A 13,829-nucleotide genomic window follows, 5' to 3' on the forward strand; every position below is an offset into this window, starting at 1 on the left:
TCAAGGGTAAGTATCCCAGATCAAGGAGGCACTCTAATGACTCAAGGATAGGCAGCTCGAATTGAGGAGTTCAAGATTGAAGATATGTGATTACATGGACATAATTTGGTTTGTTTTAGGGGATAAATTCTAGTGATAGACTAGGTAGTGGGGTGAGCAACCTAGGTTTTAATTGTTGAAACCTTGTGACTTTAGGAGGTACTCAAGCCATGTTTATTGGGTGGCTTAAGTATCAACCTTACGAAGCTTACAGAAGTGTCAACATACTACTTGACTAGAGCAAACCAAACAGCTAACCAAGGGTGATCAAGACACGTGATTTAAATAAATAGAATATTTTTGTTTAGACAATAATAGATTTAAAGGCTTTTTGATTGACTAAAGACATGAGCATCGACTAGAGTATCTTTAGTTAACTAGAGATATAGTTGTTAGCCTCCAACATTCATATTTGAGTCATCTAATAAAATGGACTTGAATTTCAACCAACTGGTGGTGTTTAGTAAGAGAACATTGTGGCTAAATCTATATAGATTTTTTGTTGAGGAGCTTTGGGACACCAAGACGTCATTGAACAACATTTATTATACTTCATTAAGATCAATTGCCGAAAAAAATCCAAGAGCTTAGAAAAGATTGAAAGACTTTAACTCTTAAACTCTTAGTAATTTTCCTCTTGTCTTAGCTTTCATTTCTATCATTAGGAAGAGGTGAAGATGCTTGCAATAAGAGAAATACTAACCAGAGTCAAGCTCATTGAGAGTTTTTAAAATCCCATTGGTGTGGTTTAGGTTGGTGTCTTGGAGATTTATCCTCCATTTCTAGAAGCTTACCATATTACTTCTTGTAAAGGAGTGGACTAGTGGAAATCTTTTGAGATGTGACCAAATGCATCTTAGGCTGTGGAACAAGATCTCTAAACCATATAAAATAACTCTTGTTAGCAGTGTGTTTTATTTTGTATTTATTTCCATTGTGACTTCAACACTTTTGATTGCTACTAACATTTTATTTGAATTTGTATTGAGTAAAAAGAATCAACGTAAATCTTTAGTCAGACCATTTTAATTCAACAAGTAGTATTAGAGTAACACACTTTATATTAAAGGCTTAACATTGTAAGCGCAATGGTCGACTACTTGGAAGGGCACTCCACCCACATCTCAAATCTTTGATAGACTCAATTTTACCTAGTCAATAAGTTGAATATATTTGTACCTTGTAGCCAATTTAAAGTATGAAGGGTTGTTAAGAAGGTTATAAAGCTCCAATAGATAATCATGGAAATCCTATTTAAAAAGGCAAATGGACAAGTGAACAAAAAGAAAATTTTTAAGTAAATGGATAGGCTAAGACAATCTAAAGTGTGTATTGCCCAAAGAAGGCTTTATCTAGGTCAATGACTTCACAAATACAAAGAACAAGTGTATCGACCTTCACAAGAGACCTTTACAGTTCAAGATGGGGACGTTGAAGTGGTTGAGTCCAAGCAACCACTTGTTAAAGAATATTATGGATGACTCAAAGTTTGGATAAACCCTAATTAATTCCCACATGGTGAGTTATGGGCTAATAGAGAAATTTATAAACTTGGATGAGTTAACTACTACCAACTGGGCTTAAGTTAACTACTAGAAACATATATTCAAAATTATACTCAAAAAATAATATACTCAGAATCAAAATGCTTTCTTACAAATTTTGTGTGTCAGTGTACGATTCCCAAGCACAGGTTTGACTAGTAAAGAAATATCTCAGCGAAGTGGATAAATTTTTATATCAATGGGGTGTTCAATAGTGTGATTTTGTTATGGTATAGTGTAAAGGTCCCTGTTATCCTCATTTGATAAAAGTGAAACCATCCTTAAAAAGTATAGCGCCAATTAGCCAAGAGAATAACCATGATGGTTGAGAAGAGTAAAAAAGTAGCTAAAATTTCTAAAAGCCTTCTCCAAAAGTTGTTGGTTCTTCCAAATCCTATGAAAACAAAAACACTAAATGAGAAAAAGTTATTTTAAAAAAAAAACTTTTTTAAAATTTTTTGCAGATACTGCATCTATGCAAAATTCATTAAGCATAAAATTTTAAAATTTCACTACTTAGTATCTCTGTCTCATAGGTTTTAATTTACTCATTCAACTATTTTTGAATTCTATTTTCTCAAACAAAAAATAGAAGGGTTAATTAGGAACCTAGTTATAAATGATAATGTTCCTGATTGAGATCGTGGTTTCGTGAGTCAGCAGGATAGAACAGCAGAGGTAACGAATGTTGAGTGTCCTGGAGAGATGGAAGATGTCAAAGATACCTACAATACTCTGATGAGAGTTAGGATAGGCGCCAAGAGAGTTCGGCTTGGCCACTCCGACACTCAAGTTAGAATAGGGGCTTAGGGAAGATGAAAAATAATAGAATAATCTAGAGAGAGAAGAAAGAAAAAACTAAATCACCACACCTTATTGCGTGCTTTCTCCAAGATTTATATAATCGCCTAAAAGAGCATCTCTATGTCTGCAACCTAGGGAGACCAGATCCGACAATTGTTACCTGCTCCTTAATTCGTTGCATGCCACGTGTATGTAGGAGAGCATCTAGGGGACCAAGTCTGACATCCTTATGATTGTTCCTATGCTCACTCGTGGTGCCAGACTCAGAAATATTTGCAGTAACAATTAGTGGGTCCTTGTAGAATGATTAGGTTGTGAAGGAGTCGAGGAGGTTGTGCCCTCTAAAATCGGGGTGGCAAAGTCGATAGAGTCAAGGAGGTTGTGTTTTCTGGAATCGGGATAGCCGAATCGATGAAGGAGTCGAAGAAGTTTTGTCCTCTGGAGTCAGGGTGGCTGAGTCGGTGAAGGAGTGACCAAAATATCTCGAACCGAACTAAGAAGGTCGAGATTGACTATTGGACCTCCACTAAGTCTTAACTATTGACTTACACATAGACTTGACTGTTGACTTAACTTTGCCACGTATGATTTTCTCTTTTTATCGTATTACAAGTCTCTCCTTTAAATCTAGTCGAAGGAAGTGCTAGTCCGACTGACTGTATTGATGGGATCCCGACCCAACCACCGACCCATACATATGGTTGATAAGGTGCCAATCAGTTGCTTTGTAAATGGGTGTATTGGGAATGTGCGCACTGTTAATGTCAGAGATACGTATACTGGCATATCACGTTTATAGTCGATTTATCTTGCAAACCTAAAAATTAAACCAAAATATTCAAGCCTAAAAAATGGATTTCTGATGCTCTCCTCTGAGCAGCAGCGATGAACTTGCAAAATATTGAACCTTAAGTGTTGGTATAAAGAAAAAAATACACTGAAAATTAAATAATATAAACTAAGAGAGGAAGCAAACAAGATACATCACACCAAGAAGAGAAGCACAACCAGAAAGTAACTTGTCATACAATTCTAAGGAAATGTGTACTTGTACTTACAGAGGAGACTTTAGCTTTCGAGATGCCAAAGCACAAAATATGTCTGATACAATGTCAACTACATGACGAGAATTATTATCAGGAAAAGTTAATAGAAGCAACCCACTGCGAGTTAGCTTCACCAGCGAAAGATTGAGACTTTGAGCAAGATCGTCATCTGCTTTGAAACACAGCAAATGCCATGTAAGAATTTTACTAGCCCATTGGTGGGAACGGATGCATTTTTAATTGTTTCAGCATTGCATCATTTACATTTAGATAAACATAATTAGCAAAATATTAATATATCATTGAATATCCATACCAAAAGGCTTCAATATATTATCCAGTGAATTTCTAGCTGCTGTTTCAGCATTTTCAGGATCTACTTCTGCTGATAATTTCCTCTTTTTTGCATGAGTTTCAGCGCTGCAGGTCCCCCTACTGCTAGCAAACTGTAAAATATGAAAAGTAATTACGTAATGGAAAATACAGTTAAAATTCAAGGCTAAAACCCATTTAAACCCAATGACAAGCAAAGCAAACTTCTCAAATGCTAACTTAAATGATAATTATGACAACACAATGTTAATTTATATGTATGAAATGCTGAGAAACGACAATTAACAATTACTGAGTTTTACACTTATCACAGGCTTTTACCACCGTCAATAAGGAAGCAAATGAGAATATTCCTTCATTTAAAAGAAATAAGATATTGTATTAGTTGTTCAATAAAGAGATTACTTAATCTACATATATAGTACTCAACAATAACACCAAACACCTGTAACTAAATCCTCAATGTGAGACTAAACTTATTCAACATGTAATTATAACTCTAGTGCTATTTATTGATAATTCTAACACTCCCTTTGAATTGGAGCATAGATGTTATTTAGAGAAAGTTCTCATAAAAATCAAAACCTTGGCACAGTTGAAGATACTAGTGCAGTACCTGAGAAACTTGAAGATGTGAGGCTATGAATTGAAGGTCTTAAAGATATAAAATGCCTCATGATCTTCACGACTTATATGATTTTCCTTGAATCCCCTTTTACTAAAGATACTACAAGATTTTGAAGTTTGCAAGAATAAAACAATCTATGAGAGTTGTAGAATGAAAACAATAGATGATAGAGTTGTAGAATGAAAACAATAGATGATAGAGTTGTAGAATGAAAACAATAGATGATATTTTAACATCTACTCTTGGAATAGGAGTTAATAGTGGGAGAGTGACTAAATAAAATCTGGTATTAATCTGAGAGATGAGGATGTTAGAGAGGAGACAGTATAAAACTTGAAATCTACTCAAGAGAAAGAGAATAAGTGAAGAGGGCTCAAATAGTCTATTTTCGAAGTCACAATCAATTAACAGAGAACTGATATAGACAAAAAGTGTTATCATGATTCCAATCATCTACTTTGAGAGGAGAAAAATGCTAGGAGAAGCTTGAGTTGTTAGTTACTTTACTCCAAGTAAAGAAGGTAGCAGGAAAGACCAAGTGAAATCTGACAAATTCCAAAAGAAATTTTGGAAATGACAAATAAAAACTAATCGTATCTTAAACCATACACACAAAAAGGAGGACTAAGCTTGAATATTGCAGAAATGATTCCATAATTGATTGATCTTAAGGCAAAAAAAGGATTAAAAGATTTGAGATGAATAAATGCTCCATATCAATCATTTCCCTATTTTTTTCTAACAACTATCTCGTTGTTCAGCATTGTCACTTCTTTTCCTTTTCTATAGACTATCATTTCTCCTTTTTTTTTCTTTTTTTTATGGAATCTAAATCCGTCTTCTTACCCAATTAATTTTTTAATAACTCTAATTATTTTGCTGCTGAAGTTTTTAAAATTGTCTCACTCCTTTTAAAAAAAACATCCGCAACAATATTTTTTGATATTTAAAAAATGTGCCCCTGTATTTATTTTTTCCATTGAGTGCCTCTATTGAACCATACCCAATAGCCCTAAACTAAGGGCATATTTCCTACAAGGGGAAGGGTAGCAACAATAAAATTTAGTGGCATAAAGATTTTTCCAACGACAATTTTCCTCTATTTCCTTTGGCAAAATGAAGGAGGGAAGGAAAAACTTAAGAAATATTTTCCTAATTTTCCTCTATGATGCGGTGGAGACAGCAAGGGTCATGTGGCAAGACTCGGCCAATGCAGGGGGTCATGTGGCAGGTTCAAAACTTAGTCAATGTAGGGGTCATGTGGCAGGGTCAGGACTCGGTTAACACAGATATCATCAATATCCGACCTCCTGACATGCTGACCTCCCGACATGCGAATGGACACGACGATTATCGTAACTCGAAGACACTGTGGTTACAATGGTGCCCTTTGGTGAGGTGTGTCTCTTGAGCTTCTCTCCCTTATAAAGTATGGGGAGGAGACTCTCTAAGGAAGATCATCTGGTACAATCATCATCTACTTTACTCCATTTTATTCTATTTCTTATCATTTCTTCGTTTTATATTATTTGGGGCCCATGATGACTTAGGCATCGAAGGAACCTCATCGGGGTAACTCCTGACGAGCCCTTTGACGCGTGTTATTCCTCACATAATCAACCACGTCACGCAAAGAAGACTACGTCACAAGGAGAAAGCTTCGACATCATTGCTCATGCAAGGTGGATTTCTGCCGCCGCGTCAATACGGTGAGATTTCTGTCGTCGCATCATTTTGACAACGTCTATGAGAACACAGCAAAAGACGTTAAAGTATCTAAAGATGCTAAACAAAAAGAAACGGGTCTTCGACAAAACAAATTCTATCTCCATCAGAAAAGATTAAATCAAGCTCGCCACAATATTGAAATCAAGTTCACTAGAAAATCATGGAGGAAAAACCTAAATTCTAAATCTCTAAATTTCCTTTTGATTACTTCTATAATATTTTTATAATACTTGTATACTGTTGATGATAATGCTTTTTGGAAAATTTAGAAGATAAAGGTGATGTAGTAGCCAATGAAGATGAGGAGAAAAGGACTAGTCAATAATCAACAATAAGGAAGCAGCAACTTCAAGGCCATCTATGAACAAGGTCTTCCTTTGCTACTTCTGTTTCCAACTCACCAAGCCTCGCTAGTTTGTCCATGCCCACACTATCCGACTACCCAACCTTCATACTGTTGCTGACCTCCATCACCTCAATTGTTCAACTCCTCCGCTTCTCACGCAAGTTGCGAGATCTCATTTCAGTAGACCCTTTCAATCACCCTGACCTCTTCAAAGCCGTTGAGATGCATCGCGAGATCAAGCTCCTCTACCAGGAGCGCGACCTTTCTGAGCATTATCTAGAGGGATGATGATCCAACAACTGCAGTAAGACCAAGAGATAAGGATCAAGATGATTTCGCCTCGTTTGCTTTCTATTTCCCAAATCATTTCCTCAAAGGCAATGTCCCCTTCTCCGTGACCATTAGGATGCGGTCGTAGCCATCACCATCTTTGCGGCCCAAGGCATTGCCTCCTCAGTCTAATTGGTCGGGGTGGACTCTCCCTCATGACCTCTATCTCCTCCTTCGGAATTGTTGTTTATTGGGGAAGAGGAGATCGAAGACTATTGGACTTTCTTGGGCAGGAAGAACTAATTAGGAGGAGGTTTTGGTTCCACTCATGGTAGTGGCCATGGAAGCCCTCGTCGTCACCACTTTTGAGGGCTTCCTTTTATCCCTTCAGAATTACAGTGTTGGGAAGCGGTAAGCATTTTTGCTTTGTTTATTGCAATAATAGCATTCTCGTTCACAGGGGCGTTTGGGGAGGCCAAGCCCAACGAAAGGGAGCGTCTCCTAATTTCAAAACTTAGCTCCAAAATAATAAAGGCGGTATTGTTGGATGACCATGTCAAACAATATCCATGCCCAAGGAGTATTAACATATCATACTAAAGAGGTTTAATTATTTATTTCCTCATCAATTTATTTGTTATAACAATTTTTGCTAAGGAATTTTATGGTATAGAGGAGACTGACATCATTGGTCATGAGAATGCTCCTGGCTTATAATGGGTGGATTCCTAACTTTCCGCATGCAGGAATAGATTATTCATCACTAGAAGCTTTGCAATCATCCCAACTATAATTGTTGTCTTCCTTTTTGACACTTCTAATTCTGCATTATATATTTTGGCTTAACATGTTTTGATCAATTCAATTGTCATTTGCTCTAATTTAGCTTCTCACCTAGGTGTCAAAAGAACAGGATGTTGGGGTCAAGTGTTGACTTGAGTTGTTGTTGCTCTTCTTTTTGTCACAGCATTTATCTCTTGGCTAATTGGTTGAACAAACAAATTAATGGCTTTATGATCAAAGATGAGATGCTTTCATAGATGGATATTTATAGATTGATGATCTTCGTGTTGGATATCTTTCTAGTCTTCATCATACAATGTTTTCATATTGATAATTTGCTAATCTTAGGCTCCATTTCTATTTACAAATTATAGACCTATGTGTTTAGTGTTTATTTTCTGGGATTGTATCTTGGAGTTTTCAGGTTTTTAAAATTCTTTGACAGAGACAGAGTCGCCTACAACATATATTGTTTTGTCAGGAGCAAAGTCGCCTACAATATATTTTCATTCCTCTACCAGGAACAGAGTTACCACTTCTCTCTCGACTCGGCATAGTCGTGGATCAAGCTTTAATCCCTTCTCGGAGGCTCGACTTGTCGTACTCTCCCAACTAGGATTTAGTAGCGGATCGATTTTTCGCCTTAGCCTCATTAGGTTCAAGAGTCGGTATCTTCACACCATGTTCGATCACATTTATTTCCATTTTTTAATATGAATTGTACTTCTTCCTTCCAACTCTACCTTGAGGTGCTCTAACTTGGCCACCAACTGCTCCCTCTCGTTCTTCTCCACCGCTCTCGGCATCTCAGATACATGAACTCTGACATCAAGGACCTCGGAGTCATTTACAAAATAATTATCTAGTTAGTCAGACTACACCCTCCTTCGACTAGACTTAGGGGAAAGCTTGTAATGCGGTGGAGACGATAGGGGCCATGTGGCAAGACTCTGTCAATGCAGGGGGCGTGTGGCAGGTTCAAGACTCAATCAATGCAGGGGTCATGTAGCAGATTCAAGACTTAGTCAACGTAGATATCATCTGTATCTGACCTCCCGACCTCCCGGCATGCGAAGGGATACAATAGTTACTGTAACTCAAAGGACACGATGATTACAATGATGCCCTTTAGTGAGGTGCGCCTTTTATACTTCTCTCCCTATATAAGCTAAGGAGAGAGGAACTCTCTCAGGAGGATCATCTAGTACAATCATCATCTACTTTACTTCGTTTTAGTCTATTTCTTATCATTTCTCCACTTTATATTATTTGGGGCTCCATGATGATTTAGACATCAGAGGAACCTCGTCGGGGTAACTCCCAACGAGCTAACGCGCGTTATTCCTTGTAGAATCGACCACGTTACGAAGCGAAGGCTACATCACGAGGAGAAAGCTTTGACACCATCACTCTTTGGTGAGGTGGATTTCTATCGCCACGTCAATGTGGTGAGATTTCTACCGCCACATCACTCTATATTACTCATTTTTGCATATGATAGAACTTGACACGAAACTTAATAAAATTCATATTTATTTTTTCTTTTCAAATATTTTGATTAATTTTTTAACAAATAAAGTTTTTAAATTTTAAATTTTCCTTTCTCTTTCCTTCTCTCTAAGATCTTAGTATGTGTTAACATCACTACAGGAAGAGTTGTAGCTAAAAGGAAGGGGGAGAAGCTAACCTCGTATAAATGGGTATTACCTTGGACGAGAGACTGGTAACAGCTAGCTACCTAAGTGGGCAACTAGAGATTATGATGGCAACAAGAGCATTATAATGTCTTCTTTGACTGGAGAGTGGTGGAATCAACACTCTTGTTCCTTAAGATGACAATGAAAAATAAAGTGTAGCCACTCATAGCCTTACATGAGCAACGTGATCAGGAGATAAACACAATCAAGTGTGCCTTGGAGTGCTCATTAAGGAATACTAGGAGAGCAATGATTAAGGAAATGACTGTGAGGTATCCTTGTCATACGGTCAAGTGATAAGTATCCCTAGAAGGCACTTATATTGGAAGTGTGAGTAGACTACACCATTAGATGACCATAGGAACATAACAAATACCAATAAAGAAAAGCTCTAATTGACTATGCTCTTTCTTGATCTCTTTCATCCCATGGAATGCATAAACTCTACCATATAAACAAAGATTGACTCATGGAGGTGGGATTGGGTGTTAGAGGGGATAAGCTCAATAGGGGAATAGTCAAGTAGGAGGCATATGGCATGAGCATAGCAACTTAACAAAGCTAAGCTTCTTTAAAGTGAGCCAAGTGTCAAGAACAAAGAGGAACACTAGAGGCAACAATAGGGCAACGACATTGGATGATGGGTCGAGATGCTAGGGATCATTCAATGGTTGCTTTAAGGTGATGCAAACAAAGATACAACCAAAGAGAGATCATGCAGTCCCATTAAAATTGATGATTGATCATCAAGAGTTAGCAAGATGGTTAGTTGAGGGAAGAGAAAAACAAAGTGCAATTAAAGTTTCATGGATCAATGAGAAGAAGTCACACCATCATAATAAAGTTGCATTATCTCCCCTTCAATCCCCCCCCCCCCCCCCAACACACACAAAATTCAAGAAGGAAACACTAATCCTAATTGAGATGTTGCTCTAATACCAAGTTGAAAATACAAAACAACTTTGGTAAGGGAATATTGCATCAAATGTGTAGATATCCTTAGATGTTCTCACTAGAAACTGCAGGATGTTTAGCACCTACATCCATACTCATGAGCATAATTGAGTTCAAGTAACACATTTGGAAGTATAAAAGATGCATGATGAGCAAAATTCATAAAAGGGAGTTCACCATTGTACCAGTTCAAAACATGGAAGTATAGAAGATGCATGATGAGCAAAATTCATAAAAGGGAGTTCACCATTGTACCAGTTCAAAACATGGAAGTATAGAAGATGCATGATGAGCAAAATTCATAAAAGGGAGTTTACCAAATTGTACCAGTTCAAAACATATACAATAGTATTGACCAAGGTTTAAAATTTCGAGTCATGTAGAAATTTCAGTCCCAAACCGAAATAATATAATTTTGGTACCATATCGTGTCGTATCGATACTTTTTAAAATTTTTAAATATAAATATATCTTAATTAAAAATTAATTTTATTATTATATATGTTAACTATTGATATTATATTTCAGGTGTTGAGTTCATATTTCAATATTTTCTCATAAAATAATATCTATTAAATTTTTGCAATAGCTATAGAAAGGTATAAATTAAAAATTATTTTAAAAAATAAGTAATTCTCAAAATTCAAAACTTAATATAAAATTATAAAATCATTTGAAGGCTTAAAAATAATTATACAATTATTTGAAGGTCTCAAATTATTTTTTAAATAAATTTATAAATTTTTGTATTTTAAAAATTTATTATAAATGTTTACGAATTATATTTTGAAAAAACTTTAGATTATTTTAAATTTACATTCAATTTTTAACATATATTAAAATTTTGACATTATTTTATAAAATATTTTATTAATTTTTTAAAAAAAATTAAATTTAAAATTATTTTTATTATTTTATAACTATTATTAATAATATAAGTTTTATAATTAACAGTGTATTTATAATAAAAAATACCTATTTAAAAAATAAAAATTTTATGCTTTAAAAAAAAATTGTCGCGGCTAATAATTTATAATAAAAAATACCTATTTAAAAAAAATAAAAATTTTAAGCTTAAAAAAAGCTACCGCGGCACCCTCCATAACCCTAAGGAGGGCCATCATGGGGTCACAGCACCCTCCGCAACCTTGCGAGGTTGTCGCGACCCCGTCGTGACCCTGCGATGACCTCTCAGTCGCTGTGCCAATATAGTGTCGTCGGCCAACGGACAGAATAATAAATTCCTCCCGTGCCGACTTGCACAACACAAAATTTAAATCCATGATATTGGCTAATAGCCCTATTTGTTCATATCATGTAAACATTCTCAAGCTATTCAAAGCATAATGAGGAAAAAGCAAAAGTGGAAAGAAATGAAGGGTAACCTCTCCAAGAAGAGACATTGCTTCTTTAGTGGCACTTTTCTCCCGTTCTGCAAAGATTTGTGCAAAAGGAGAAGTAATATTAGCTAGATAACCACATGCCACATATAAGTTCCAAAACTCATGCCTAGAGTATAATAAAAGGATGAAAGCAACCCAGATACTGAAACACCTTTTCTCATTAATAGAAGCACCTTCATGCAAATTCATCCCAATAAAAAAAAATAAAGGATACATTGCATCTGAATTGATTGAGTAACACCTAGATTGAATTATCACATGATGTCATAAGTAATCTCATCATCTGTGAGGACCATCAAGTTTTTAGAAATTTTTATTGGCAATTTTAGCAGCTCTGATAAATTATTAAAAAACTATTATATAATGAATCTCAGCTTGACATTTTATTTAAGTTTCAATAGCATCAATTATGAAAAGATACTTGAATTGGTCAAGACCATAGCTTATGAATAAAAGGTGTGTAATTTTGATTGAACCTACACTCCTCTTGTTGAATCAACTACCATTTATAGGATTAAGCTCTTGAATCTTTGCATTTTACAACTGAAAGTGAAAATTACATCCTTGGATTACCTTTATTTTATCTGTTTTCACAAACCAACTTACTTTGAAACATTTGGAAATGCTAAATAAACTTTGAAGTATGCTCCAACATGATTCAGAAGATTGTTCATTACAAACTGTGGAGACTTTTGATACAGGCAATACAATCATTTCCTTTGTTCTTCAATCCAGACAAGAACTATTATTTTCTGTAACAAACAACATGATATTATAATATATTGTCAAAAACTGAAGATTGCAGGTCGGCACTTGATGGTATATTGGATGGCCTATTACTTAGGATGTCATTCCTCAATCTCACTACTGCATTCTGGCAAGTCAACACATTTGTGTAAAAGTAACTTATTTGCCGACCCATATCACATGGCATACGCTGATTGAAACTCCTTTAAAAATAACTGAATGTGTTCTGCGGTGAAGGTGGATTGTGCTGAGTATGACAGATTTGGCCTGGGCATATCAGCCCATTAATTGGCACCGTTAATTATATTTTCCAGATTATGAGCTCATTTGTTCCTAATAATAAATAATGACACGTGACATAACAATCCGGATCTGAAAGACTAACTTTGGTATGTCATTCTAAATACCTAGCATAGCTACGCAACTGCTCAAGATAATGATTACACAATATGTCCAGGTACCAGTGGATTACACACTTATGCCTTAAGAAAAATGATAACTTTGATAGTTTACATATGAAAGAGCCAACCTATTGCAGTTTCCGACTCCAATTTATTTGAGTGCAAAGGGTAGGTATCCATTCCCGTTCTTCATTTAAAAATAAAATAAAATACAGATCTATTGAGTGCTGTTTTTCGTGTTTCCTTGTAACTTCTCGCTTATGAATATATTTTTTGAAGTTATACAAGTTATTAAGGACAAGAAAGGAAAAAAAATCTTAGGGAGCTAAATAGAACTTCATGTACTTCTTCAACTTATAGCAATAAAAAAAATCGTGATTCCAAGTACGATAGAGCAGAGTAACAAATTAGCAATCATATTCCAGGGATTCTAATTTTACAGCTATCGTAAATCGAGATATGGCAACGGGGCTCACTGATGGGGCAGGTTATTAGGAATCCGGATCGGGAACGGTCGAGAAGAGAGGAGGGGGCAGCGTAGTCGTAGCGAGGGAGACTGATTACGCCAGCGTGCTGCTCCCAAGGTGCCATGGTCTCCGCCTTTTGGACACTGTTGCATCTGGACGTCTCTCTCTCCTCCCCTCGCTCCTCGCTTTGCCCTCTCGCTTCGTTCGTCTCCTCCCCGGTCGCCATTGAGCGAGCGAATCGGCCGGTCCCGCGTTTTCGAATCAGTGAAGAGAGGTGCCAGACTAAGCCCTACAAGGCGCAAAAGGGAATTAAAAAGTGGACGAAAAATAAGAAAAAATGATTTAAAAAATATATATAGAATCTTTTGAGTTGATGGCGTATTTTTTTAATTTAAATATTTAGTTTTTATCATCTGATTAATTTTAAATTTTTAAATTTTTATTTTTATAATTTAATTAATTTTAAAAATAATTCGAATCGATTTTATAAAAATTTCTTATAATAAATTCGAAAATTAACATGCTCCGCATTCAACAATCAATATCCTAATCATAAATAATTAAATAAACTATTAAATATATTATCATTCTATTACTTTAATAAGAGTAAGTTGACTACGTAAAACAAGACAGGATGGT

The 13,829-nt window shown here is 35.7% G+C and overlaps 1 protein-coding gene across 1 annotated transcript; it reads right to left on the reverse strand.

Annotated features, from left to right (window-relative positions):
- Positions 1–3,441: 3,441 nt before the first annotated feature.
- Positions 3,442–13,459, reverse strand: LOC141817557 (uncharacterized). The gene is made up of 4 exons (XM_074705197.1): positions 13,200–13,459; positions 11,558–11,604; positions 3,750–3,879; positions 3,442–3,602 (listed from the first exon to the last, which is right to left on the reverse strand). Exons 1-4 carry the CDS (start codon positions 13,414–13,416, stop codon positions 3,442–3,444), a joined length of 555 nt encoding a protein of 184 aa, XP_074561298.1. The 5' UTR covers positions 13,417–13,459.
- Between the last annotated feature and the right edge of the window lie 370 nt (positions 13,460–13,829).

This window comes from Curcuma longa, unplaced genomic scaffold, assembly GCF_044706935.1.
Source record: "Curcuma longa cultivar G26 ecotype Majalengka, Jawa Barat unplaced genomic scaffold, ITB_CL_G26_1.1 contig_20999, whole genome shotgun sequence".
NCBI lineage: Eukaryota > Viridiplantae > Streptophyta > Magnoliopsida > Zingiberales > Zingiberaceae > Curcuma > Curcuma longa.